The sequence below is a fragment of the Branchiostoma floridae genome, chromosome 13 (genome assembly GCF_000003815.2).
Source record: "Branchiostoma floridae strain S238N-H82 chromosome 13, Bfl_VNyyK, whole genome shotgun sequence".
Classification (NCBI taxonomy): domain Eukaryota; kingdom Metazoa; phylum Chordata; class Leptocardii; order Amphioxiformes; family Branchiostomatidae; genus Branchiostoma; species Branchiostoma floridae.
Genome location: NC_049991.1, coordinates 1,863,814 through 1,889,050, shown reverse-complemented (window position 1 = coordinate 1,889,050; position 25,237 = coordinate 1,863,814). Strand labels below are relative to the sequence as shown.

Sequence of the window (25,237 nt, the reverse complement as noted above, 5' to 3'; positions counted from 1 at the left end):
GTTGAATAAATGTGTGTGGCCCAAGGGATACAGAAACGGAAATGTGCACCGCCCTACAGAACTTCAAAGCAGTAACTCAGCAACGTTTATTTTTATACCGATATCGTTATTTGTACGTACATATAGGCAAGTCTGGAGATGATGTTTGCGATCCTCCTCGGTGACGTGGACCTGACCTGGGTGCTGAAGGCGAGTCCGCTGAGCTGTGTGTTCCTGCTGACCTTCATCCTGACACTGGTGCTGGTTATGGTCAACATGTTCCTGGCTATACTCGTGGACTCTATCAAACACGTCAAGGTACGACATTTATTATGTCAGTGAAATATAGCATTTGTGTATGTATATGTGTGCGTGCGTCCGTGTGTGTGTGTGCGTGCGTCCGTGTGCGCGCGTGTGTGCGCGCATGTGTGACAACATAACACAAGAACGGCTGGATGGATGCTATCGGTTTCAATTTTTTAAGTTTGTTGACTGTGACAAAAGAAGAAAAAAATATTAGATTTTGGCCCTCTGGCGGCTACTGCAGTGGAAATTCCGGTTTTGATACTTGGTGTTGATTTGTTGTTAATAGAAAGCTATTGTGCTTGGGAAGAAGAGACACAGCTTTGGACCTTATAGTTAGGTACCATATCAATATGTGTGCCTACAATATACAATATCACTTGGTATCAGCATGTCCGTGTATACAGAAGGTACAACCTACACTGTCACCATTATATTCCATTTAAAAGATATTTCATTTCATGCCATGACAAGATCTTTTTCGCTGTTCTTAAGGATGATGTAAGAAGGCTGAGGAAGGAGAATGAACTGACAGACTTCATGATCCATCGTCTCAAGACAATGTTCAGGGTGACGGATAAGACGTCACCTCCATCTAGCAAGATCACAACTTCACAACCGAAGCCTGACCGTCCACCCATTCCCAACACTCGTGAGGTACTTTACAGTGTATATGTCATTACATGTTTCCCCCACATCCTTATACATGTGTTGATCTTCATAATGTGGGCGAAGCCACACATTTAGTATTCTCTACAGATATTCCACCCGACCAATCAAAACTCAGAAAAAATGGAACCTGTAGCATGCAGTCCACGTTTCCAGCTTTTTGATTGGCTAACATTCTGACTGCCTGGTGGATACGTCAGGGGTAAACCTATCAACGCACAGGTCACAAAATGGCACTCGGCAGCGCAGTATCACAAAAACGTTGAAAATGCAGCAAGTTCAGAGCATCTAATCGGCTAAATAACAACATAAAAATGCCCCACAAAAAATATTCTAGTATTCTGTCCAAGTTTTAATGAAATACCTTCGATTATAAGCGAGAAAAATAGCCAGCGGAAGCTCGCGGTTTTTTTCAAGCAACGCAATACATTTCCATACCTGTTAAAACGTGCGCTCGTAACATGTTGTAGCACTGGCTCAATGGGATTATTCACGCGTGGTAAGCCAACGCTCCGGGATCGAATCCGTGGACAGACAATGTTTTTTAATTTTTTTTTCTTTTTGCTGCATTTTCGCGAAAATGTTGCCTTTCTTGTTGCTTCTTTTCCTGCGATTTTTGCTTTCTTTTCCCTTCGCCCACATCCTGCATTTTTTTCAAAAATGTTGCCTTTCTAGTATACTACTTGCGTTTATTTGTCGTACAATATGTAATGACTAAAGCGGGTATCTCACTGAGCTGCGCCTGCTGGCGACAAATTTTTGCGGCAACTTTGCGATTTTCTCTTGCGGGCACAGCGTTACGTGCGACGCATGGGTAAAATACGTGACCGCTACGAAAAAAAATGACCACGTCCGGAATTTCACTTTATCAGGTTCGGCTCGTGATGAATTTGTTGGAAATCGCAGTATTAATATTGATTTAAAACATAATCACAATGATCGAGAATCAAAATGAGATTTGCAGCGATGCTATAACGACTAATTTGGGACCATTAGCGACATAACACACACAAACACACACACGCGCACACACGTGCACGCAGACACATACATACACACGCGCGCACACCCTCGCACACATACACGTGTACACACATCCACACACACACACACACACACACACACACACACACACACACACAATAACACCTGTTCATGTTGCTAAACACCATCTACACACAGACGAACATGCCTGTCCTTGGTGCTGAACATGAGGAGAGGATGAGATAGTTGTTTCCCAAAAGACCGTTTTGTTTTTAATGCAAAATGATGATGCAATAGGTTACATCGTGATGACACGTCACACATAGACTTGTTACCCCAGTAGTATCAGTCTATACAAGAAAATGTCAGCTATCGTCACACAAGAAATATTAGACTCCCTTGCAGTCTTCAGACGGGGCTTTTTTTTTGGGGGGGGGGGGCGGCGTTGGTTCGCGATTTTCAACGTTGGCTATGGTCTCTTGTGTCGGGAAAGTGGGAAAACTCGCTATCACGGCAAACTCCCTTCCACAGCAAACTCCCTTTCCCGACACCCCCCCCCCCCCAAAAAAAAAACCCAGCCCCGTCCGAAGACGTTACTCATAAGGTAAGCCTTGAATGCTGTACGCAAGTATGACATAAAATAAACAAAAAATTCCTTTTACAGGTGGTCACCTGTCCTTTGCCGCCTTCCCGGACTGCACCAGACGGTGAGCATACAACAGAAGACATGGGAACAGGAGGTATTTCTCATACATGCCACTTACACAATAGAACCTGGTACGATGCTGGTAATTGCAGTTGTCACATGTAATAAGCTATTTGGTGCAAATACCTTTAGTGTGATACAGTTCTGAAAAGTAGATACTTGAACAGTTTCATCAGGTTGGTACGTCACTGAATAACCGAATAAAGAAAGGACTTGTTTTTTACACAACCAATGCTTTATTCTCACCGACGTTTCGGTGACCGTCGGTCACCTTCTTCAGGGCAATTCTGACTGGTTCACATTGTACTGCAGGACAGGTGTTGCTGCTCACAGTTCAGATGCGGTCACAAAACGAAAAGTACATATGTTTAGACACCTTTATGCACATATTTACAATGCGGTCCCAAACGTAAAGGAGTGTAATACATCCATAACATTAAGAAGGTGACAGACGGTCACCGAAACGTCGGTGAGAATAAAGCATTGGTTGTGTAAAAAGAGTCTCTTTATTTAGATACTCTAAGTTTTCCGTTGATTTCTATATAACGTTATAATACTAGAGGATAGAGAGAACCTGGTAATAAGGTTACCAAAATTTATCAAATGACATGGAAAAGTAGTTTATCTCAAGATAAAAAGAGCGACTATTTCTTGATCTGAAATTCCAACAGGGAAGGAAAATAAGTTGTAATAAGCTGGAACCAGCTTGAATAATGCAAGATGCTTTACATATAAACCAACATAGCTTTATTCTTAGCCACAGAGACAGACCTGATGGAGGGATTCGTAGACAACCCTACCAACCCAGCCTACACCTACGACGTTACGGACCTGCCGGGTCGAGTTGAACATCTTCTACACTACGTGTACGACCAGTATGGTGGTGACGTGATGGAACCATCACAGAGCGCCACCCAGCGATCTTCGCCGGAAGTGTCAGATTCAGGAGATGTTGATGCTGAGCTAAGATACCTTAGCAATGATGCAACAAGTCCCACGGCCAGCCTCCAAAGCTTCGAATTGCAGCTGCAACACGGGCAGACACCGCTAGGACATCCGAGAGATCAAATTCTTTCGAGAGGGAGCACTCCAACAGACCGCATATCATCAACAAGTCCAGCGTCGCCCAGAGCAACTTCGTCGCCCGAAAGTTATGAAAACAAGAAGACCCCGTCTACGATTGGCAATGTACTTCTTTCAACTTCTTCTGCTAAGAACGAACCTTCTAAAAGCGATGAGAAGAGGTTTTATCACAAAGTCAGTACGTCGCTCTCGGTTGATGTGATTGTGCACATTGCCTCCAAAGAATCGTCTAGCGTGAACGACTTAACGGATGTTGACCCTGACTCGCAACTCGCTGGAAGCCATCTTGAGGGACGTTCGCCGAAAGGATCGACCAAGAAAACGCTTGATATAGAAACGGAAGGCCTCCCTCTTTCCTCTAAGCCTCCTATATCACCAAGGGTATCAAGCATTCACAAAAAGCAACCTGAGAAGAAATCTCGCTCTGATCGCCGAAAGAAAATGACTCGTACAAGCTCAGTGTCTCCTAAAAGAGATCAAGGAAAGAACAAGCAGGCCGAAGATTTTGGCGACGCCCTATGGGAGCGTGCCGGAGCCAGATCTGCGGCAAGCAGTCCTGTTGATACCGACTGTCCTTCTCCACCGTACCCTCCTCCACCTCGACCGTTTCTCCCGTCACGCGAAGGTAGTACGACCGTCGAGCTGGTTAAAAACAGGCGTCGTGGAAGAGTTAGGAAGCTGAAGTCACGGCACTCTATGGTCGGGAGCATTTCGGAAGTCAACAGTTCCGATGGATCATTGGATCTGCCTCCGTTCACACCGCGCCATAGCCCTGAACTCACACCGAGAACGGCCTCTCCAGATCTGGAGTCGCCAACACGGAACAAGGAGAGAGATTTCAAGCCTGAAAATTCGTCTGGAGAGGCGGATTACCTAGAGAACGATGATAACCCTACGCCGACTGAAGAGGCGTCGAATGACATAGAAGAGAATGACGACAAATAGAGGGTCTTTAAATTGGACTACATTCAAACCTTAAGCTTCTTGTAACAGTCTTTCGTTCCTCAATTGTCCCGATGCACAGATATAACACATGTACAGTCCTTGTCAATCTCATCAAATATGTACCAACTTCATGACTTTACCCTTTGATTTTAGCCGTGCAAGCCACCATAGAGTTTGAATGAAGTTTGTGAACGGTGTTAGGACGTAATATAGCATTGCTAGTGAAAGGAAAGTGTGGAAGTTTACCATTACAAATATGTGTATAGATACATGTATAATGTACTGTACTGACAGCCACAAAGTAATGTGGGCCATTAATGTTTCTTGGTGTAAGGTCTCTGTAAAGGTCAATAAGTCTTGTTTTTTCTCACTTTTAATTTAGATAAAAGAGCATGCTACATGTATTGTTAAAAAGTGTTAAGTGTCGAGTGTTAAAAACTTACATATCATATGAGAAAAAGCCAACAGCAAAATGATCAAACAAAGTGTTTGAAAGCAGATACAAAATGTACCATGTCCACTGCAAGTGACGTTGGTATGCACATGTTTGTCAGTTTTACTAATTAATATTGACACAGCTCATATACTGGGCCAAGCTAAGACCTTGACGTGTGAATGTGGAGTTATTAACTTGGTGTAGAACTTATAAAAATACATGTACTTGCAATGTAGTAAGTGCTTGTATTACCTACTAGATGATTTTACCCATCTTCAGAATAATCTTAGGCCACACCAAGTTAATTTCTTGGTTCACAGATTTTTTCATAAAAAATATGGAGCGAGAGGGCGAAATAAAAATTGTACAATGGTGGGGTAAAGGTAAGGGCTAATCCAAAACATAAAGAATAAAAAGTTTTCAGCTTGAAAAATGTACAAAAACACAATTACTGTACAGAAACAGCACCTGTTCATTGAAAATTACAAAAGTAGTGTCAGTTTTTATGTTTGCTACACCAGAAAGTTGGTGAATGGTTTCATTAATGGTGAAAATTTGCTGAGAGGTAATTTTTATTTTTATTTTTTTTCCAAAAAATAGGAGCGAATCCGTGAACCAAGAAATTAAATTGATGTGGCCTTATCACATGATAAATGTTTAACTAAACTATTGTGATTGACTGTTATCTATTGTTCTCGATTTGTTTGTCTCGTGTGTATGTCCCAGTTTGTTTCCACTTGGCATTGATTCAAATTTGCTCCTAGGCTGAGTTGTAACTGAGCAGGATGCCAAGGTTGATCTGGCCTGTGTCCAAATTTCTTTGGCAGGCTGGTAGGAGTATGGACATTAGGAATACGAACAATGACCTTTGCATGCTTTCGATGGACTCAATGAATTTAACACAATGCACAGGTCATTATAGGTCCACACAGGTAAATATTTAATATTCCATGTACAACAATATTCAAAAACCAAATTACAACATGTATAACAAAGGCTTTCACACATCTGAGCTGAATAAACGAAATATACAAAGTACCTGCAGCCATGAAAAACAATGCTACACATCATTATCTTATACATAAATAAGTTACAAAAGACAGTAGCTACATAGCCTTGTACCTACAACATATTGTGTAGCACCTTCTTATATCTATCATACATTTTACATAAAGTGGTCCTATCTCACATAACATCAAAGAAAGGTAAACATGAGGAAAATCTGACTGCAGTAATCTATAGTCATGATACTGAATGATAGCCTACTACTCAATAGCTAACAAACCAGGAAATGGCATACAATGTACGTTTGCCACAAAGATAAAACCTACTTTCAACCATCTTGGATATAACAACAGCAGGAGCTCCAAGACCGTGAGGTGAGCATAAAGTTGGGAATTTGTAAGTTTGGTCGAAATCTTTATATATTACTGAACAGATACATCTGTGTATATCCTATAATGGGTGTATACCTACTTAGTAGACTTCAGGTACTGGTACAGAGGTTTAGGTACAGGTCTGGACCAGTACATCAATTTAAATGTTCTGGTATTTTGGACCTGTACATGTACCCCTAAAGGATTTTCGTGGTATTGTACCGGTGTACCAGTACTGGGTACAGGTATATACAACCCTATTATGTAACATGTAATATCTATGGCCATTCATACAAGTCATATGTTTCTACCAAACAACAATGTCATTCGTCCCCACCCGACCCTACATCCTCTTCTTCACCCTCATCTTCATCTTCATCTGGGTCCGTGAAGTCGTCCCGTTTGGAGTAGTTGAAGGTGGTCTGTGATAGGTCCACCTCGATGGGGAACACGTCTGTCTCCTTCATGATGGCGTGACAGTCGTTGTGATATTTGGCCATGGCCGACACCAGCCGCTGTAGCTGGAACACTATGTCTTGTACTGTAGAGGTGGGGTAAAACTGGGTAAGGCTTCTGTTTGCAGCAACACTTACTGTCGTGAATGGTTTCATCAGGTTGGTACGTCACTGAATAAAGAAACTCTTTTTACACAACCATTGCTTTATTCTCACCAACCTTCTTAAGGGCAATTCTGACTGGTTCACATTGCACAGCAAGACAGGTGTTGCTGCTCTTTGCATAAAGCTGTCTGTAAATAATTTTGTGATTCTGAACTATCAGCAGCGACACCTGTCCTGCAGTACAATGTGAACCAGTCAGAATTGCACTGAAGGTGACAGGCGGTCTCCAAAACATTGGTGTGAATAAAGGTTGTGTAAAAAGAGTCTTATTATTTCGTGATGTACCAACCTGATGAAACTATTCACAGGTTGGCAAGGCTTTTGTATGCAGCCAAAGTTATAATTTTCAAAATCTTGTTAAAGAAATGTTGACGAGTGTGGGACATTCAGGTAGAACATTAGCAGTATGCAATACGAGACAAATTAAGGAAGTGGGTAAATTCTCAAGAGTCTTTCGGTCATTGGCTTTCAGTTTCTTTTTTTCTACTTTCTTCTTTATTTTCGTTCGTTGAGAATATCTTCCATGTATGAAATTACAACGAGGTAAAAAAACAAGAAAAAAAACTTTTTTGGTAATGTAAAGAGTCAAAACTTTCAGTCACTTATTCTAAGTCACTGTGAAAGATACTACATGCTGTCTAAAATGGAATTTATCCTAAATGAATAAATTCCGTGCATAAAAAATCAAATCTTTCAGCCACACATTTCCAGACACTGATGAAAGATCATAGCGAATGCTATCTATTAGGACTATCCCTTTGGAAAATAGATCCAAAATGAAATGAAACAAAACCCCACCATGTTTCTGGTCCAGTAGTTCGATCTTTTCCAAAACATCAGCACGTAACTTGGCAAACTTGGCCCTGGCCTCCTGACGACATCGCAGAACCAACCTACAAAAAAAGGTTTCATTCCAACATTATGGTTTCAGGATGATATAACTTTACAGTGTAAAGCATTCTGTATCTATGAAAAATTGTTTATTGGAAATGCTGGCACCTGTCAAATGTTGTTAAGCAAGCATTAGCACAGGTGCATTCCATTATCTGAGCTACAAAATACAGTAGAAGCCACTTAATTGCACGGCCTATTTGCCAGTGAATTTCATGCAATTATCCGGATTGTGCAATAGTGCGAAGTTACCTAGCTGAATTGAACCTGTTTGGGATTTGGGGATTCCGTGCAGTTAACAGAAGTGTGCGTTAATCCGATGTGCAATTAACTGGCTTCTACTGTACCTTACACTTCCTTGCAAGCATTACCCTTTGGGTTTTATGTAAGGAGAAGTAATACTAATAGTGCTTTACAGGGAAGATGTTAAACACAGATGGCATAAAACCTTACCTATACTCATAGTTACCCGTCTCCACTCTGTACAGGGGTTCTTGTAATGCCTGTTAAGAGAAAATAAATCATACTCAAAGGTTTTTGGATTTTATGTTCACTCTTTCACTTCATGGCTATAGTCAAACCTAGTTTTCAGTTGAAAATTGATTTAAGTGCTACACGTAGTACTAGTGGTTACTTTCTTGCACCAAAATCATATTAGATTACCAAGCATGCTGCTAAGGCATGAATGTTTGTAGAATTGTGAATAGTACAATGCAGAAATAAATCAGATTGCAGAAAAACTCAAGTAATTCTGTTTTCTTTCTATGCATGTAAAGCATGCGTAGTCCATGGGTTATATATAAGTGATCTCTGCTTCTGGACCAAGGGGTCATGAGTTTGAATCCCAGCTGTTGTCGCTCGCCTGATATACATTGAAATCACTTTCACTTTAACTTTCACTGCAGGTTGCACTTACAGCATAGCTGTACTCTTCATCATCCATCTCCTTCACTTTCAGACAGAAGGACTGTAAAAAAACACAATATTAAATATATTACTTAAATGTACGATACATTAAAATGCATTATGTTTGCAGTTGAAACAACTGGGTATGCAGGCAGAAAAGGGTGTTCTGCAGTGGTTTCACAGTTGCAGTAAAGACTGGACACCACAAAACTATGAAGATAAAACCACCACAAAACTTTCAACATTTACAGTATCAATGATACATCTCCTGATGGGAAGGGGTAATGCTAACAATGAAAATGACTGAAAAATAACGGGATTATGTTCACTCACCAGATACTCGAACTTGGCATCCAGGTACTTCTTGATAGTCAGCTTGGTATCAGGGACTGCCTGTGTTTCACAAAATAAAAAGTCACATATGAGTTTGGAATAAGAAGTGCAAAATTTGCATTATGTTCTGACACCTCGCAAGCTACATAATGTTTTTGTTATTTGGTTCTAATGTGTAATTTTTCAGGTAAATACTAACCTTGTTAAGATAGGTGTTCAGGTCACTCAACATCTGTTAGGGGGGGAAATATGACTGTGAATAAATCATTTATGATATTGACCACTTGGCTTAGGCTATGGGACTTTTTACTATCTTTGACAATGAATACCTGAGTGAGTGAAAATAATCAAATATTGTTGAATTTCAGTACCACAAAATGATAATGATAAGCAAACTACAAAGATAGGAAGTTGACAATCATGACTTACTGGTTTGATAGTCTTCAGGTATCGGATGCCATATTTCTCCATGTTTCTGTGGAAAACAAGACAACTTGAAATAAAACTTCCAAAGAATCACAACTACAGGGATTCATTTAATTAAGTCAACAAAAAGGGGACAGGAATCATGGCAGGAAAACATAAATTTTAAAGGCTCTCAAAACAATTTTTTTAATTGGCAATCAGTCACACTCTTGATAATGAAAACTATATCAATAAAATGGCTTTATGGGTAAATCAGAAGTGTTTTTGGTTCATGTTAACAAAGCTATACCAAGCTATACATTAATCTACACTATAAAGTCTTACATGCTAGCAGTAGCATCTACATGTATCATCCCACTCCAAGATAAGGGAGTCAAAGACTAGTGGAAGAAGTTCACCAGGGCTTCAATTTCATGACTAAATGTATAGCAACAATGACTTTCTTGGGTATATGAACCAACGCAGGAATAGCAAGTTTTGATGGGCAGTCGTGACAAATCAAAGAAGAATTATGGGAGAGAGTTAGCTCTACAATGTATCAACCAAATTCTGTTTTTACTTTTGCAGTAGGAGGAAAAATGAGGTTTTAGCGCTAGTTAGCATTGTTTCAAGTTTGCAGTTTAAACAGTTCTGTAGTACAGTAGAAAACTAGGAACATGTCATGAATTTGCAATGGGGAGAGGTCATCGCAGAAACTGTGAGGATAAAACCTCCACAAAAGATCTACATGAAGTCAAGTAAGTAAGTCCTGGGTTCCACATAAATGCTATTTCTGCATACTAATAAGTACCTCACTGGGCCACGCCTGTTGGCGACAAACTCTTGCCGCAACTTTGCAAATTTTTCGCCAATTGTTGTCACACTGACATGCGACACGTTTGCAAAATATGTGACCTTCACAAAAAAAATGGCTGCAACCAGAATGTCACATCGGATTCCTCATTTTTGGCCCCAAATCAGATTCAAGATAACTTCAATAGAAATCAGTGTTGCCACTGAATTAGAAACCGACAAACACTGGTTAAGATTCATCAAAAAGAGACTTGCAGTGATCGTGGCCATTTTTTAAATTTTGAAAATTGTGATTTTTTTTAGACTTTTAAAATATTTGCCATTTCATGTAACCAATTGGTGCCTTATAGCAAAACATTTGCAGAAGTGTTGGCAACTGTTAGTGAATGTCTTTAGCAAACTGTCGCCAACAGACACAACCCAGTGAAATACCTACTTTAGGCCACACCAATTTAATTTCTTGGTTCACCGATTCGCTCGCTCCAATTTTTGGAAAAAAAAAAAAAAATTACCACTCAGCAAATTTTCACCATTAATGAAACAATTCACCAACTTTCTGGTGTAGCAAATTGACCTTTATATTATAAGCTCCTTAAAGTGTGGGTACAGGTGCTGTTACTGTACAGTAATAGTGTTTTTGTACTTTTTCAAGCTGAAAACTTTTTATCCTATATGTTTTGGATTGGACCTTACCTTTACCCCAACCATTTTACAATTTTTATCTTTATTTTTATTTCGCCCTCTCGCTCCCTATTTTTCATGAAAAAATCCGTGAACCAAGAAATTAAATTGGTGTGGCCTTAAGAAGAGCATAGTTCAGAGACAGTAAGACTAAGTACAGTGTAGATGTGACAGATGATGAAGCAGTGTTAATGTTGTGTGTACCTCTGGGCCTCCCCAAAGGCCAGGAAAGCCTCGTTAGCACCGGCCACTTGTTCTCGCATCCCCACATCACAAAACACATCACCAAACTCTATATGTGATAAACACCAGCAAAGGGTAAGGAAAGCATGCGGGGTGTTAGTAGAGACAAAGAGTGACTTGACTGTGTAAGTGTGTTCCCAAAGTTAGGCGACAATGATTTGATTACATGGATGACATCTGCACACACATCAATTCATTTGTCCCCCCAAAAAAAATTGCAACTATACCATTACAGTAGATCATACCAAGATGCTATCAAATGAACGAACTAAAAATTGCCTAAACAACATAGGAAAATCGATACTAATGATAAATTGCCTATTTTCCTACAATGTACAAAATTTGAATGTGTTCAGTTATTTTTTTCAGCCTCCCAGACAGCTTAGGTCATATTCATAATGAAGGCAACTTTTTTTTTGCCCAACTTTTTTTTCTTGCACACTCGCATCGGTTTTCGTGAGCCCAGATGACGTCATCCATACAATGGAATCACTGTGGCCTCGGATGGGAACATGTACAGTATCTGCTGCTGCTGTGTAAATGGTGTGTTGATGTAAATAAGAACAGTGGTTAGTAGTTGAGGAAGGATGGTTAGTTCAGTGAGGTGTGTTGTACACTCACTGTACCCACCCCACACAGTACACTGTTACCTGTGGGCCTCGGCAAACTTTGTGAATGCCTCGCTAGCAGCGACTTGGGGCTCACGGGCACCGATCACTGAAAACACATCTCCAAATGCTGCAAAGGGGTAAATTCAAATACAAATCAACACAAAGTTTGAACACATTAGATATGAAAAACACATTCAGAAAAATTTCCTTGGATTACAATGATTCAAAATTCTATTTACAGGGCTGACTCAAACTTTAGATTTTTCTCTGTCAGCAACTTGGTGATTTTTATTGTTAAACCTAAATGATATTTTACAAGCTTAGGCAAGTACATTCATCAGTTTCAGTCATCTTTTTTCAGTTTTTTTTAGACAGACGAGGTGAATTTTTCAAATTTTCCCTCCCTACAAGCAAGTACAGTACTGTGATGCACTACATTTTGTACTTATGCCCAACTGCTATGTGGATATACATGTGTACAAGTGTATACCGTTAACAAATCAAGAACTACAGCAGCAACCTAATAGTAATACATGGTGCAGTATTATGTTTACTTTTTGTTCACTTCTATTTACCATAGTTTTTCTGAAATTAATTTCATCAGGTTGGTAGATCATAAGACATAAGAATTTTCTTTTACACAACCAGTTTTTCTCACCAGCTACATATAGCGGCGAGAAGCAGAACTCCAGTTAGAAGCTCCGAGGAAGATGTCTGACAGACATCGAAACATCAGCAGGTGAGAAAAACTGGTTGTGCAAAAGACAATTCTTATGTACCATAATTCTTACAAGAATGCCTACAAGAATCCTTTCCCAAGCCATTCCTATCCCAAAATTCTACATGTATACATGTACTGTACATTCTTTGACCTATCATATTTTGAGTTAATCTAGATGCATAAGTATAACACAGTCACCCCCACCTTTATGTGTTTGTGACAGCTCATAGCAGGCTCTCATCATCTTCTTGGTGTGCTCAGCCAGACCATGGTACATGCCTGCTGTTCTCTCCAGGTCCTGCAGTTTCTTTACTAGGCCATCTGTGGAATGAGTCAGAATTGATACAAGTCAAAATAATATTCATTCAACACAGTCTGCCTTTTTTATATAAATAGCAAGACTACATTCTAAATTTAAAAACAACAACAACTAGAGTTCGGCGACCTCATACCTCCATGAAAATTTAGAGCTTTCGTAAATTTCATGCAATTGACTAACAAATTAACATAATTTATGCATGGTATTTTTCATCATTGATTAACGTACACATGTCACAATTATAAAATTCCCATTATTAATCATAAAGCGTTTTTGCAATTTTTACATAAATTATGCAAATAAGTTCCTCATTACCATATTTGGTATCTGCTTATATTCCACCTACATAGTTAACATGTATTACATTTATTGAAGTCCAGTTATTGAAAACAATGGAATTATACAATTTCCTCATTAATTATGCAAATTAAGTCCTCATTTGCATAAAATGTATATCATTATGAACATCTTTGCCTAAGGTACCCGCATGCCTAATATGATGCCAATCCATCAATCCTTTCTGCAGTTATCCTCTTTAAAATGTCTTGACAAAAACGCCCCTGCAGTTCCGAAATTAAATTTTAGGGGGCTGCAACCTGCCCCACTTTGTCATGACACTGCAAGCTATCTACCAGCCAAATGTCAAGACCATATCACATCCAGGACAAGAGATACATTGAAAAAACTGCCAGGATATGATATCCTCATTAATTATGCAAATGTACACCTATTTTGCATAATTAGTATTTAATCTTGTACAACATTGTCTAAGGTACCTACATACCAAAAATCATGAAAATCCGTTATTCCCTTCTTGAGTTATCCTCGTCAGAAGTTTTTGACAAAAATGCCCCTGCTATCCCCAAACTAGACGCTAGGGGGCCCAAACGTACGTAATTTTTTCCTGAGCACAAGAGCTATCTAATACTTAAAAATCTTGACCATAGCATGTTCAGAACACCAAGATGGCAAAACCGGAAGTTGCGCTGCAGTACCAAGGCCACACACCAGGGGGCCCAAAATTGACCTTGACCTTCGTCTTCCCAACCCCTACCTACATATCAAATATCATCGTAGTCCATCAAGAGGTTCTCAAGTTATGATGACCACAAATATGCGGACACACAGACACACACACACACAAACACACACACACACACACAGACACACTCAAAACTATACCTCCATTTTTTCATGGAGGTAATTATATCCAAGCCGAGAACGTTGCCCAAGAATAACAAGGATAGGTCATTTGTGCTTACTGTAAATGCAGAAACTTTTGCGGTGGTTTAAAAAAAGTTTAAGGTTTGCAGTTTTTGCGGTGGCCCCTTACCGCAAATTTAAAACCACCGCGAACATTTTTCCATGGCGGTAAGAGACTACAGTGCATGGTGCTACCACGAGCTTAAAACCATCGCAAAATGTCCTTTTTCCTGCTACTGCGAAATTAAATCCCTGCGAACTTAAATGCATTTACAGTATTTAAAAAAAAAAATCACTTTTAAACAATCTCTCAGTTTGCAGAATGACTTTTGGTTACATCAACTTAGTCTAGAGAACAGTAAATTGGGTATAGAACTAAGGAGTAATCTGGTAGCCTGGTTCCAAGGACAAATCTTCTGTGGAAAAGTGACCAAACATCACTGCAGGGCATACTGTGTCCCCTGACTGACCCCAACCTACTTTCTGGACACATTAATCACGTACATTTTGTACATGTTTTTCTGTCCTACTACCCTGCCATTGAACCGGATCTTATGTGCTTACATACACATCACATAGTACATTTTGTATCACACTTGATATGGCTATACAAATACCAGGCATAACTTATGTACTACTAGTACAAGAAGTATTACACAAGATCAAAATCAGCCAAGATCAGTATGGTTGTGTTGGGCACTTATCAATGTAAATCTCAAGTGAGTCAGAAATGGGCTTTATATCATAAAAAATTCTCTCATAAGCTTCACATCACGAAAACTTCTCAACACTCTCACATACACATTTTCACCTGATATTAGCTCACCCAAATCACTCTCTTAAGCTGGCCTCATGTACATTTCATTTCATTTATTTACAAGTCATGGTAATGGTATATCCATTGTTAGCAACTTAATTACAATTCAGCCTAAAGCCTTAAACTAGTCCTAACAAGGACAAAGATACAGCAGTCCAGTCAAAAATGTCCAAAATGATTACATTATGATCTGGTCTATGTGTCACTGTCTGAAGAGGTGTTCTTCCATTGGTCATGACAGAGAGGACAGATGCGATGTACAGTACATGCATAATATACACTAAAAGGTTCATTGTACAATTTGCAAGGAGGGAATTACCCATTTCTTTTTGACAAGCTAAATGAAAACAGGGCTCGAAATTCATTTTTGGGATTAGGTGCACTGGTGCACCCAGCTTAAAAAATTGAGTGCACCAAAAAAATTTTAGGTGCACCACTAAAATTTAAGTAACAACCTAATAATAAAAGTTAGTTACAAACTATCAAATTCTTAAACAAGTACCATTACATACATTTTCATTATCTTTCTAACACCAAGATGTCAAGAATATGATGTACACTAGTGTACTTTGATATCTTTACATACATAAACGTAAGAAAATATTTGGGTGCACCCTGCAGATGTGCACCCACTGAAAATAATTGGGTGCACAGCTCCAATTTTGGGTGCACCTGGGTGCACCTCATGACATGCACCCAGTATTTCGAGCCCTGCTGTCTGAAGAGCTGTTCTTCTATTGGTCATGACAGAGAGGACAGATGCGATGTACAGTATATGCATAACTAGAGTTCGGGGACCTCATACCTCCATGAAATATTTATTGCTTTTTTGTGGACGGTATGTATGTTTATAGTCGGTTGTATTTGAGAGTAATGGTTATAAATGTTATGGGAAAGTATTGGTGTATTTATTTAATGACACAGAGGATGTCCATCTGATTAGTAATTATTAAAATGTGACACTTTATTGTGTAATGTGCGTTGAAGAGGTCGACGGCATATGGTAGCGTGGTGTTCCTTTGGCTTGATGTTTGGCATTTAAACTGTCTAAGGTTGTCAGCATTATTGAGGTTCGACTATGTGCCTCAGAGCGGTGTGGTGGGAGGAAGTTGGGAAACTCAGAAAGAAGAAGGGATGTGGCCAACTTTAGTCAGATGGTGATTTGATTTTCCACCAATATGTCATAACATCAGCTGTTCACACGGTACAAAAATGAGATGCACACTTTCCTCTGATAGCCCTACATCAACTGTAAGATGAATACTTGGCGCCAACCCCGTCTGCTAAAAAACAAGACCATTGGCTACGAAAGAGACAACTAACAACTGTCCCTTATCGTAACGAAATCAGAACATCTGTATCGCCCATAAAACTTCTGACACCCAACCCATCTAAGATGAGAGGACCTAATGGCATTTTAATCACCATATCACTCAAATCAGCAGTACAGTATGTGAGACATCCATACCTGTTAAGCATTACTGTTAAATGTACCTCAACTTCTTACAATTATACTTACGCTTCACATCTCCATGATATCCTAAGCAGACATAAATAAAACTAATTATCATATTCAAAAAACTCGGGGTTCCCCAAACAGCTGTCATACAAATCACCTCACTATCTGCTTGGAGCTAAGCCCATTAACAAACACTTAAAGCACGATGCCTGTTCCAATATATCGCAGATATAGGGGGGATTTCTGATATTATTACATCGATTATAACGACAGATACGGCGCCCAAAATCACATCGATTCGAGCTTTCATCACAGCCCACCAACACAACAAGTATGAAACCAATCCATCCAGCCGTTCTTGAGTAATCTTGTACGCAGACAGAGACACATAACAGAAAATATAACCTCCATGACATTTCATGGAGGTAACTACTGTGCCAACTGTTACAAATATTTCAAACAGTCCTAAGCAGACATAAATAAAACTACTGGGGGCTCCCCAAACAGCTGTCACCTCACTATCTGCTTGCAGCTAAGCCCATTAACAAACACATACAGCACGATGCCTGTACCAATATATCTCAAATATAGGGGTGATTTCTGATATTATTACATCGATTATAACGACAGATACGGCTCCCAAGATCTCATCGATTCGAGCTTTCATCACACCCCACCAACACAACAAGTATGAAACCAATCCATCCAGCCGTTCTTGAGTAATCATCTACACAGACAGAGACACATAACAGAAAATATAACCTCCATTCCATGACATTTCATGGAGGTAATAATTATACACTATAACAGGTTCATTGTACAATTTGCATGGCGGGAATTACCCTTTTTCTTGACAAGCTAAATGAACAGTAGACCACAGCTTAACATCTCATCATAAGAACCTTCTGGTGGTGGTGTATACTGTAAATGCATTTAAGTTCGCGGGGATTTAATTTCGCGGTAGCGGGAAAATGGACTTTTCGCGGTGGTTTTAATTTCGCGGTAGCAACATGCACTGTAGTCTCTTACTATTGTGGAAAAATGTTAGCGGTGGTTTTAAAATTTGCGGCGAAGCGGCCGCCGCAAAAACCGCGAACATTAATCCACCGCGAACATTTCTGCATATGTATGTTTGGTGAAAGACATAGCCAAAGTTGAACTCATGGTTCTAGTTCCAAAGGCTGGATCGTCAACCACTGGACAATGTTACAGTATGTTTGTTACCTATACACAGGCAGATTTACTTGTCCATCAGTCTTAAAAAGTAGTGTTTAATAGTGATTTAGTTTGTTTAGGTACGATACAGGTACAGGTATCTAGGTACACAGCCCTACAGGCAGACACTGTAGACAGGATTCTTAGTTCTTGTGTCAATCAGAAAAAATCATTTAAGGGACAATGAAAAAGTGGCCAGGTGTGGTTACTTTTCCAGGTTTGACTATAATTTTTTTTTTCCTTACCATTACAGAGGATGGCTCTGCTCAACCCCAGGGCATCTGCGGTACTGGAACTCATGTTCTCCACAAACTTGTGCTTGATTTTCTTCAACACTGGGAATCACAACAACAACATTCTTTTAAAATAAAACAATGTTGCCATCATAAAGCTACTACAGTGCAAGGAGCAATCTTTGATTTTTGAACAGTTCATTCTTACATAAAAGTTTAAAGTAAAGCCTTTCCTGCACCAAATTGTGCATAGGACAGTATCCATTTCTGATTCTGTAGCCCTGTAAAAAATGTAAACGAAGGAAGACTTCTGAGATGAATTAATGACTCTTACCTATGTCCAATGTCTTTCCTTGTTTGGGATCTGCCTTCAGTTTGTTGTAGTTGATTGTCACTTCACCCTGTAACAAACCATACAGAAGCACATTTATTAAAAATGGCTTTGACAAAGATATGCGCAAATTTTTTTTCGCGCACAATACCCCAACCTATTATTAAAAATGCTAAACATCATAATCTGGTCTACATGGATCTGTGGGGTTTTGTGGCATAACTGCAGCGTGTTTGCCAGAGATCCTCAGGGTTTAAATGCTGTCATGCTACCGATCTTGTTTCTTGTTTTTCTCTACTCAGGTGTAAAAGCTCTACCCAGGTGTAAAAGGGGGTTACTTTGGTTAGGGAGGTAAAGGTGGTGGGAGGAGAGGGATAGGCTCTGCCTTCCAATTCCATGTCCTAGACACTTTGGATAACATTACCCACTGCCCCAACGGCCTTGGGACAACCTTTCCATTTAAAATTGCAAGACGACCTACGAGAAATGTGACCATCTTAGTTCTAACCCACCTTCACAGCCTGGATCTGTCTGGCCACCTCCACTTTTGTCTTCCCCTTGACTGACTTCCCGCCCACGCCAACGATCTCGTCTCCAGACTCCAGCGTGGCTTCCTTGGCGGCGGGCGTGTTATCGAACACCTGCACGATGTACAGACAGGGGCAGAGCGGAGCCCCGCCCCCTATACTGATCCCAATAAGATTCTGGCTGTCCTTTTCAAGGGTTACACTCCCCGGGATGGCCTGCATCCCCCTGAAAAAGATAACAGTGAACGGTAAGCTTTCATTGTACAATATAATATACAGATAACAGGGCTCGAAATACTGGGTGCATGTGCACCCAGGTGCACCCAAAATTGGAGCTGTGCACCCAATTATTTTCTGTGGGTGCACAGGGTGCACCCAACTATTATCTTGGCTTTCTGTATGTAAAGATATCAAAGTATACTAGTATACATCATATTATAACATCTGGGTGTTAGAAAGATAATAAAAATGTCTGTCATTGTACTTGTTTAAGAATTGATAGCATGTAACTTAAGTTTTGTTTTTAGATTTTTCTGACATTCTGCTTAAATTTAAGTGGTGCACCTAATCCCCAAAATGAATTTAGTGGGACCGCGTGGCGCAATCGGCAGCACATTTGACTCAGGTCCAGAAGGTCCCGAGTTCAAACCCCGCCGTGTCACCGATCTTGTGCCCTTGGGAAAGGCACTTTACACGACTTTCCTATATAGGCTACAAAAGTCTTCAGCAAATTGAAGTTGGTAGCCTCAAAAACGGAAGAATTTCGAGCCCTGAGATAAAAATTGAATAAGTGTTATGTCAGTGGGGTTCAAGCACCGCCAAAATGACCACGCCAAGGGCTCTGAGCTTTTGGCGGTTTAGCGTGCTGGGTTTGTGATCTGGTGGCCTGGGTTTGGCATGGGTTCAAATCCGAAGAGCCAGTTTTTACTCATTTCTGACTGTAACTGCAATATTCCTTTCATCTTGTGGGGAATAAAGGAAAAAAAAGGTTTTCTCAGTCAGTGCTTTGAGTTTGCCTGAAACAATTCGTAAGTTAGTGATATTGTTAATTTAACGCAAGTTTGCAGTGTCATGAAAACTGTGAAAATACAAACCACTAATATGTCAAGATTTACAGTATTCTGTGTTACCAAAAATGACGAGAAGCACCGAAAAAATGAGATTTTACCCGTCATTGAAAGGTTCTATTGTATTGCAGAAACATGCTATGTTATGCTACAATACAAAGGCTCTCCACAATTCACTAAGTACTATCATTCTGACACAGCAACGAATGTAATAAAAATCTATCATTTTTGCACACCATGAAATAATTCCGATTACAAATTATTGGGGGTTCGCTTAAAAGGCTGGGCTGTCTACCAGGCCAGGCTACCTGGCCTGTCTACCTGGCCTGGCTATCACGTCAGGCTATTCAGATCCCCCCATTCATAGCCCCATCATGTGGCACTCAGCCAAAATAGCTGATTGACAGGCATAGTAATTGCTAATTTTCAACCCTGTCAGTGCCCTGAGGTTGGCCTGTCCACTGGTTGGACCCTTCAGGAATGTGTCTGGGAGGCCTTCCTTGCAGCTGTCAGGAACACATTCAAGTACTGTACCAGTACTGTGTTCGGTAAATGCTTTAGGGTGTTAGACCTAGAAAACAGAGGTCCTGGGTTCAAATCCTTTGACATGTCACGAAATCTGTGCTGTTAACAGTACTTTCCCCACTCCAACTTGTACAAGGGGGTTGGAGAGATTGTTGGCAGTGGAAGGAGAGGATTGGGCTCTGTCCTGGACACAAAAATTGTACAGTGAATAACAATCCACAGCCTCAAAAATGCTATGTGACTACTAAGATTGTATATGTCAACATGGCATACTAGCAAGTGATTTATGCTCTCCCTTCTTGTTGCACAAGCTGAGATAGTTTCTGTTCTAGAAGATAGATATTCAATAAAGAAACAAATTTCTGTTGCTGGCAAGCCCACCTCTGTGAAAATTCAAGCGTCCGAAACTGCCCGGACGGCGTCTACAAGCGTCCAATGGCGTCCGAGCGCGTTTCAGACGTTCTGGACGCGTTCATTGCCGTCCGAAACGGCCGCGGACACATCGTGAGCGTCCGTGCCGTTCTGTCAGATTTTATGGTGAACGGCCGAACGGCTGAAAGACCTTCCATTGCCGTCGGAGACGGCCACTGATGGGGCTATAAAATACTTAGTCACCCGACGCCGGCAGACGGCTGCGTCTTTTCTTATAATCCCCACGGGAAACATGACGTTTTAACTTCTGCACATGCGCCAATTACAGCGGGTGAATTCGAATTTCAGACCGTTGAACACTCCGGCGGTTGCAGGACTTATGTTCAGAAGGTGACTATTTCTGTGGATTTCATGTCCGTTTGTTAAATTTTGCGCACTTTTGGACCAAGGACTTCACGTCTAGACGTAGCAGCTGATGTTTGTACGACATTGTGCTGAGGTTGGGTTTACGGCGATGACTGTATCCGTTATTTATACTAAAAAGAATGTACATGTACCAAAAGTATTTGTCGTGCGCCGACAAGGGGGAAAAATTATACTACTTACTCGAAGCAGCAAACCTTGGACAGCAGAAATCACAGATGTGACAGACGTCAAAAGAAGCAGCGGTTCTTCCGTTAGCTGATTGTCGATACTTTGCAGGCGCCGGTAAGTGAATACTTCGCATTTTATTCTAATTTTTTGTACATTCATCTGTTGCAAAGTTTACCGACGACTTGTTGTTACGGGTGCCCTCCCCACATACGCGAAGAAATGATAAAATTTAGGATCTTGTTTTGATGCCACAAAATAAAAAGAATTATGAACACGTTGTAGAATACTTGTAAAAAATATCTGTGGTTTCTATTAAGAATGATAATGCTGTTAAAATGTAGATTTAGACAACAGATAATGAGATAGCACCTACCGATTTTGCCGGTGCCAATCAAAATCTTAGTCGGCTCTTCCAACTACTTGGGGTTAGGAACTTATGAAACGGAAGACTTTATTTCGCTACCTCGAAATAAAAAAAATGACTTATGATCTTTGTAGAAAATTTAACGTTATTTCACATTTATATATCCAGTCTTTAGCAAATACTGGTGCAATTAAAATTTACGATAGAAAATTTCAAACGTCCTGTATTTACCCTTGATGTTATGTGGGCTCGTCCATTCTGATGTAACGTGTCGGCACGGCGGCACAAAAAGCCGCGGACACGATTGAAGGCCGGATTGAATTTCGTACATGTAGCAAAGTTGATTAAATGCCGCGGAGTACGTGGAAACAATTTACGAAGAAATTTGTTCAAGTTGTGTTTGATTTTAGCTAAACCTGACGGCCCGGTGGTGGGTGGTCTTCTACAATTCACTGCCTGGCTGAATATTTGTTTGTTTGGTATGTGGCCGGCAACGCTTGTCCCAACAGGCCATAAAATTATAGCCGTGACCGGACGGCGTCAGAAACGACGTCCGGGCAGCCGTCTACGCACGTTCCAAATTAAATGCACCGGCCCGTTATGAGTTTCTACCGTACTGCCTGACAAACTAAAACTGTGTCTTGAAGAAAAAATATTTTGCTAGGAGTTTGGCCCAGATATTACTCTCACCTCTCAAATAGAAGTACCCCCTGGAATAAAAGTACCCCCCGGACAAATCTTCAAAATCTAATAAAAGTACCCCCTGGAATAAAAGTACCCCCCGGAAAATTACCAAATTGACATGTAAACTGTGCCCATGCTACTTCAGTCCAAGAGAAGATGATAAGCAGGTAGGCTCTTTTTATTTATTTATGACTCAGTACCATATCAGTTATTTTTTATTTTTTATCTTTTATTACCATATCAGTTAATTGTATAAATAATGAACAGAATAATTCCCATGTTATTGCACATATTTTCTTTATCTGAGTGTCACACCATCAACAAAGATTAAAATAAAAGTAAAAAAATGACTGAAAATAAAAATTGAAGAAATAAAAAAAGAAGTTTATTTTATAATCATTGTTACAAAATAACATTTTGAAGAAACATTCCAACTTAAATTACCTTATTCACCACTTGTGCTATTTTCAATGTTGCAGAAACCAAGGTCATAGACACTGCCCCCTATCGAGAAATACGGGTACTGCAGAAAATATATGATTCTCTCGCGCATTACCGCGAGATTCGGCGTGAGTTGATGAATCCAACATGGCGGATCTTTTCGAGCCGATTGAACGCTATGCTTTGTTTTGGAATGATTTTTTCGTTGCTGGAACATTAAAACAAGTTGACTACGGGTGAAAAATAGTGGAAAAGTATTGGTAACTTTTTAATTTGTTTGTTTGGTGGTTCATTTCTGTGTTTTGATAGAGAATTTACGGAAGTAAGCGACTGTGTGTGTAGCATGTGACCTCGATGTTTTCGTCTTTGTTCAGCGCAACATTTCAAGATTTTTGGAAGGTTAAAGATGGTCTTAAACGAAAAGGATATATTTTTTTACGAGTCCAGTACCGAATCACTTGTGTTCCGCTATTTTTGGACCTGAACCAAAACGTTTTTGCAAGTCCAGAACTGGTCCTGCGTACCGGTACGCATCCCTAGTTATGTTTGGGCAAGGAGGTTTCAACCTCCTTGGTTTGGGTCATAGCGCTAGCGGCAGGGAAATCCGCGATGCCTCGTCCGAAAAATAGTGAATATTAAGCAAAAATACAGCGGAAATATGGGCAGAAAATACCAAACTTTCAATATTTTTGGGGTCCCTGGTTAGTAAAGAAAGCCCCAATTTGAAAAAAAAAATAAACGTACCGTCTAAAATAAGGACGTACCGGGTGGATTTTGAGGCGGAAAAAAATAAACGTACCGGTACGTTTATTTGAGAGGTGAGAGTAACCTTTAATAATATAGCGATGACAGCCTCTTGGCCTTTCATTCCATTTTCTGTCGAATTTTACGATCTGTACCCCCCGTGGGAAGGCGTGGTGGAGGCTACCGCCCGTACCAGCGGCCTGGATTACGCCGTTTATGCCCGTCGCAACCGGCGTCCGATCCGTCCCAGCAGCCTGGATTACGTCATTTACGTCCGTCGCAATCGGCGTCTGGTCCGTCCGCAGAGACGTCTGTTCCCAGCGGGGGGCCCGCCCGACGGAGCGCGGGAGCGTCCGGCTGCCCGCTTTCAGACGCCGTCTCGGACGTCCCGAACGTCCGACCGGACGCGTCTAAAGTGCCAATCTAGACGCGTCCAAGCGTTTGTTATGCCGTTCGGACCGTCTTGGACGTTTCGTCGGGCGTTCAAAAGCCCGTCCCATGCCGTCCGCCGCCGTAACCGTCCAAAGCGTCCCAATAATTTAAGACGCCTTGGACGGTTGTCGCAAACGGCGTTTCGCCGTCTGAGACGCTTGAATTTTCACAGAGGCATTCTTACACACACACACACACACACACACACACACACACACGCACACACACACACATTTACACACCAACAAATAGACACAAACACAGTGCTGGTACTTGTGTTCCTGACATGCTGCAAGGCCTCCCAGACACATTCCCGAAGGGCCCAGCCAGTGGTGGACAGGGCAACCTTGGGTCACTGGCACTAGCAGGGTTGGAGATCAGCAATTACTATGCCTGTCAATCAGCTATTTTGGCTGAGTGCCATATGATGGGGCTATGAATGGGGGGATCTGAGTAGCCTGACGTGATAGCCAGGCCAGGTAGACAGGCCAAGTAGCCTGGCCTGGTAGACAGCCCAGCCTTTTAAGCGAACCCAATTATAGGCAATAGCTTTCTTCTTTCTTCTTCTTTGATATGCTTTGTAGCACATCAAGCAAAGAAGCATTATCTAGTCCTGTTAGGAATAAACTTTATAACCTAGGTCGCATCCTGGTTCGGTAGGAATATCCCAGGTAAAGAAACATCACATAGGTTATCACAACAAAGGGGAGGGGCGGATAATAAAAATGCATAACAGGTGTCCGAATTCTCTTACAATTTATCCTCTTCCAGCTCGTAGTCCATCATGTTGGCTTCGAAGAAATCCACGATTCCGACGTCTCCAAAAGTTCTTGTACTGGAATGTTCAGTTCAGTGCTGTCTAGCGTGCGAAATTTGCCATATTTCTGTGTCCCAAACTGGAGAAAAATAATATCGTAACCGGAGCTTCGTTTTCATTCCACGTAGACGACATCTCGCGAGAACTCGTCAAAAATGTCACGTGATAGAATTTCTCTCGTTCCCAGGGCACTACTCCTCAAGTCTTGAGCCCAAGTTCTCATTTCAATTTCTTTATTTACGTTTTATGTAACCTTCATAATAGTTCTTTCAAGACATTTCGACCCCTACAATTTTGATACGATCTGTACAATATCCCAATCTCTAAAAACTTTGAGATTTACTTCAGGACGTTTTGAGTGACATCCATCACTCTTCTTCTGCGTCAC

General features: G+C 40.7%; 3 protein-coding genes across 4 annotated transcripts; 2 read left to right on the top strand and 1 right to left on the bottom strand.

Moving 5' to 3' along the window:
• The first annotated feature begins 135 nt into the window (after positions 1 to 135).
• LOC118429313 (polycystin-2-like) lies at positions 136 to 1,157 on the top strand. Its single transcript, XM_035839795.1, has 3 exons — positions 136 to 297; positions 778 to 939; positions 1,152 to 1,157. Exons 1-3 carry the CDS (start codon positions 139 to 141, stop codon positions 1,155 to 1,157), a joined length of 327 nt encoding a protein of 108 aa, XP_035695688.1. The 5' UTR covers positions 136 to 138.
• Positions 1,158 to 2,602: 1,445 nt separating this feature from the next.
• Positions 2,603 to 5,388, top strand: LOC118428861. Its single transcript, XM_035839103.1, has 2 exons — positions 2,603 to 2,675; positions 3,399 to 5,388. Exons 1-2 carry the CDS (start codon positions 2,663 to 2,665, stop codon positions 4,667 to 4,669), a joined length of 1,284 nt encoding a protein of 427 aa, XP_035694996.1. The 5' UTR covers positions 2,603 to 2,662; the 3' UTR covers positions 4,670 to 5,388.
• Positions 5,389 to 6,021: 633 nt separating this feature from the next.
• LOC118428859 (PRKCA-binding protein-like) lies at positions 6,022 to 25,003 on the bottom strand. 2 transcript variants are annotated; one of them, XM_035839099.1, is made up of 13 exons: positions 24,787 to 25,003; positions 18,795 to 19,035; positions 18,286 to 18,352; positions 17,964 to 18,053; positions 12,910 to 13,026; positions 11,335 to 11,422; positions 9,661 to 9,706; positions 9,431 to 9,463; positions 9,232 to 9,291; positions 8,909 to 8,959; positions 8,446 to 8,495; positions 7,900 to 7,994; positions 6,022 to 7,022 (listed from the first exon to the last, which is right to left on the bottom strand). In XM_035839099.1, exons 1-13 carry the CDS (start codon positions 24,816 to 24,818, stop codon positions 6,805 to 6,807), a joined length of 1,188 nt encoding a protein of 395 aa, XP_035694992.1. In that variant the 5' UTR covers positions 24,819 to 25,003; the 3' UTR covers positions 6,022 to 6,804. The 2 variants fall into 2 exon arrangements, with proteins under 2 accessions (XP_035694992.1, XP_035694991.1); XM_035839098.1 differs by lacking the exon at positions 11,335 to 11,422 and adding an exon at positions 12,024 to 12,111 and having other exon boundaries at positions 24,787 to 25,002.
• Between the last annotated feature and the right edge of the window lie 234 nt (positions 25,004 to 25,237).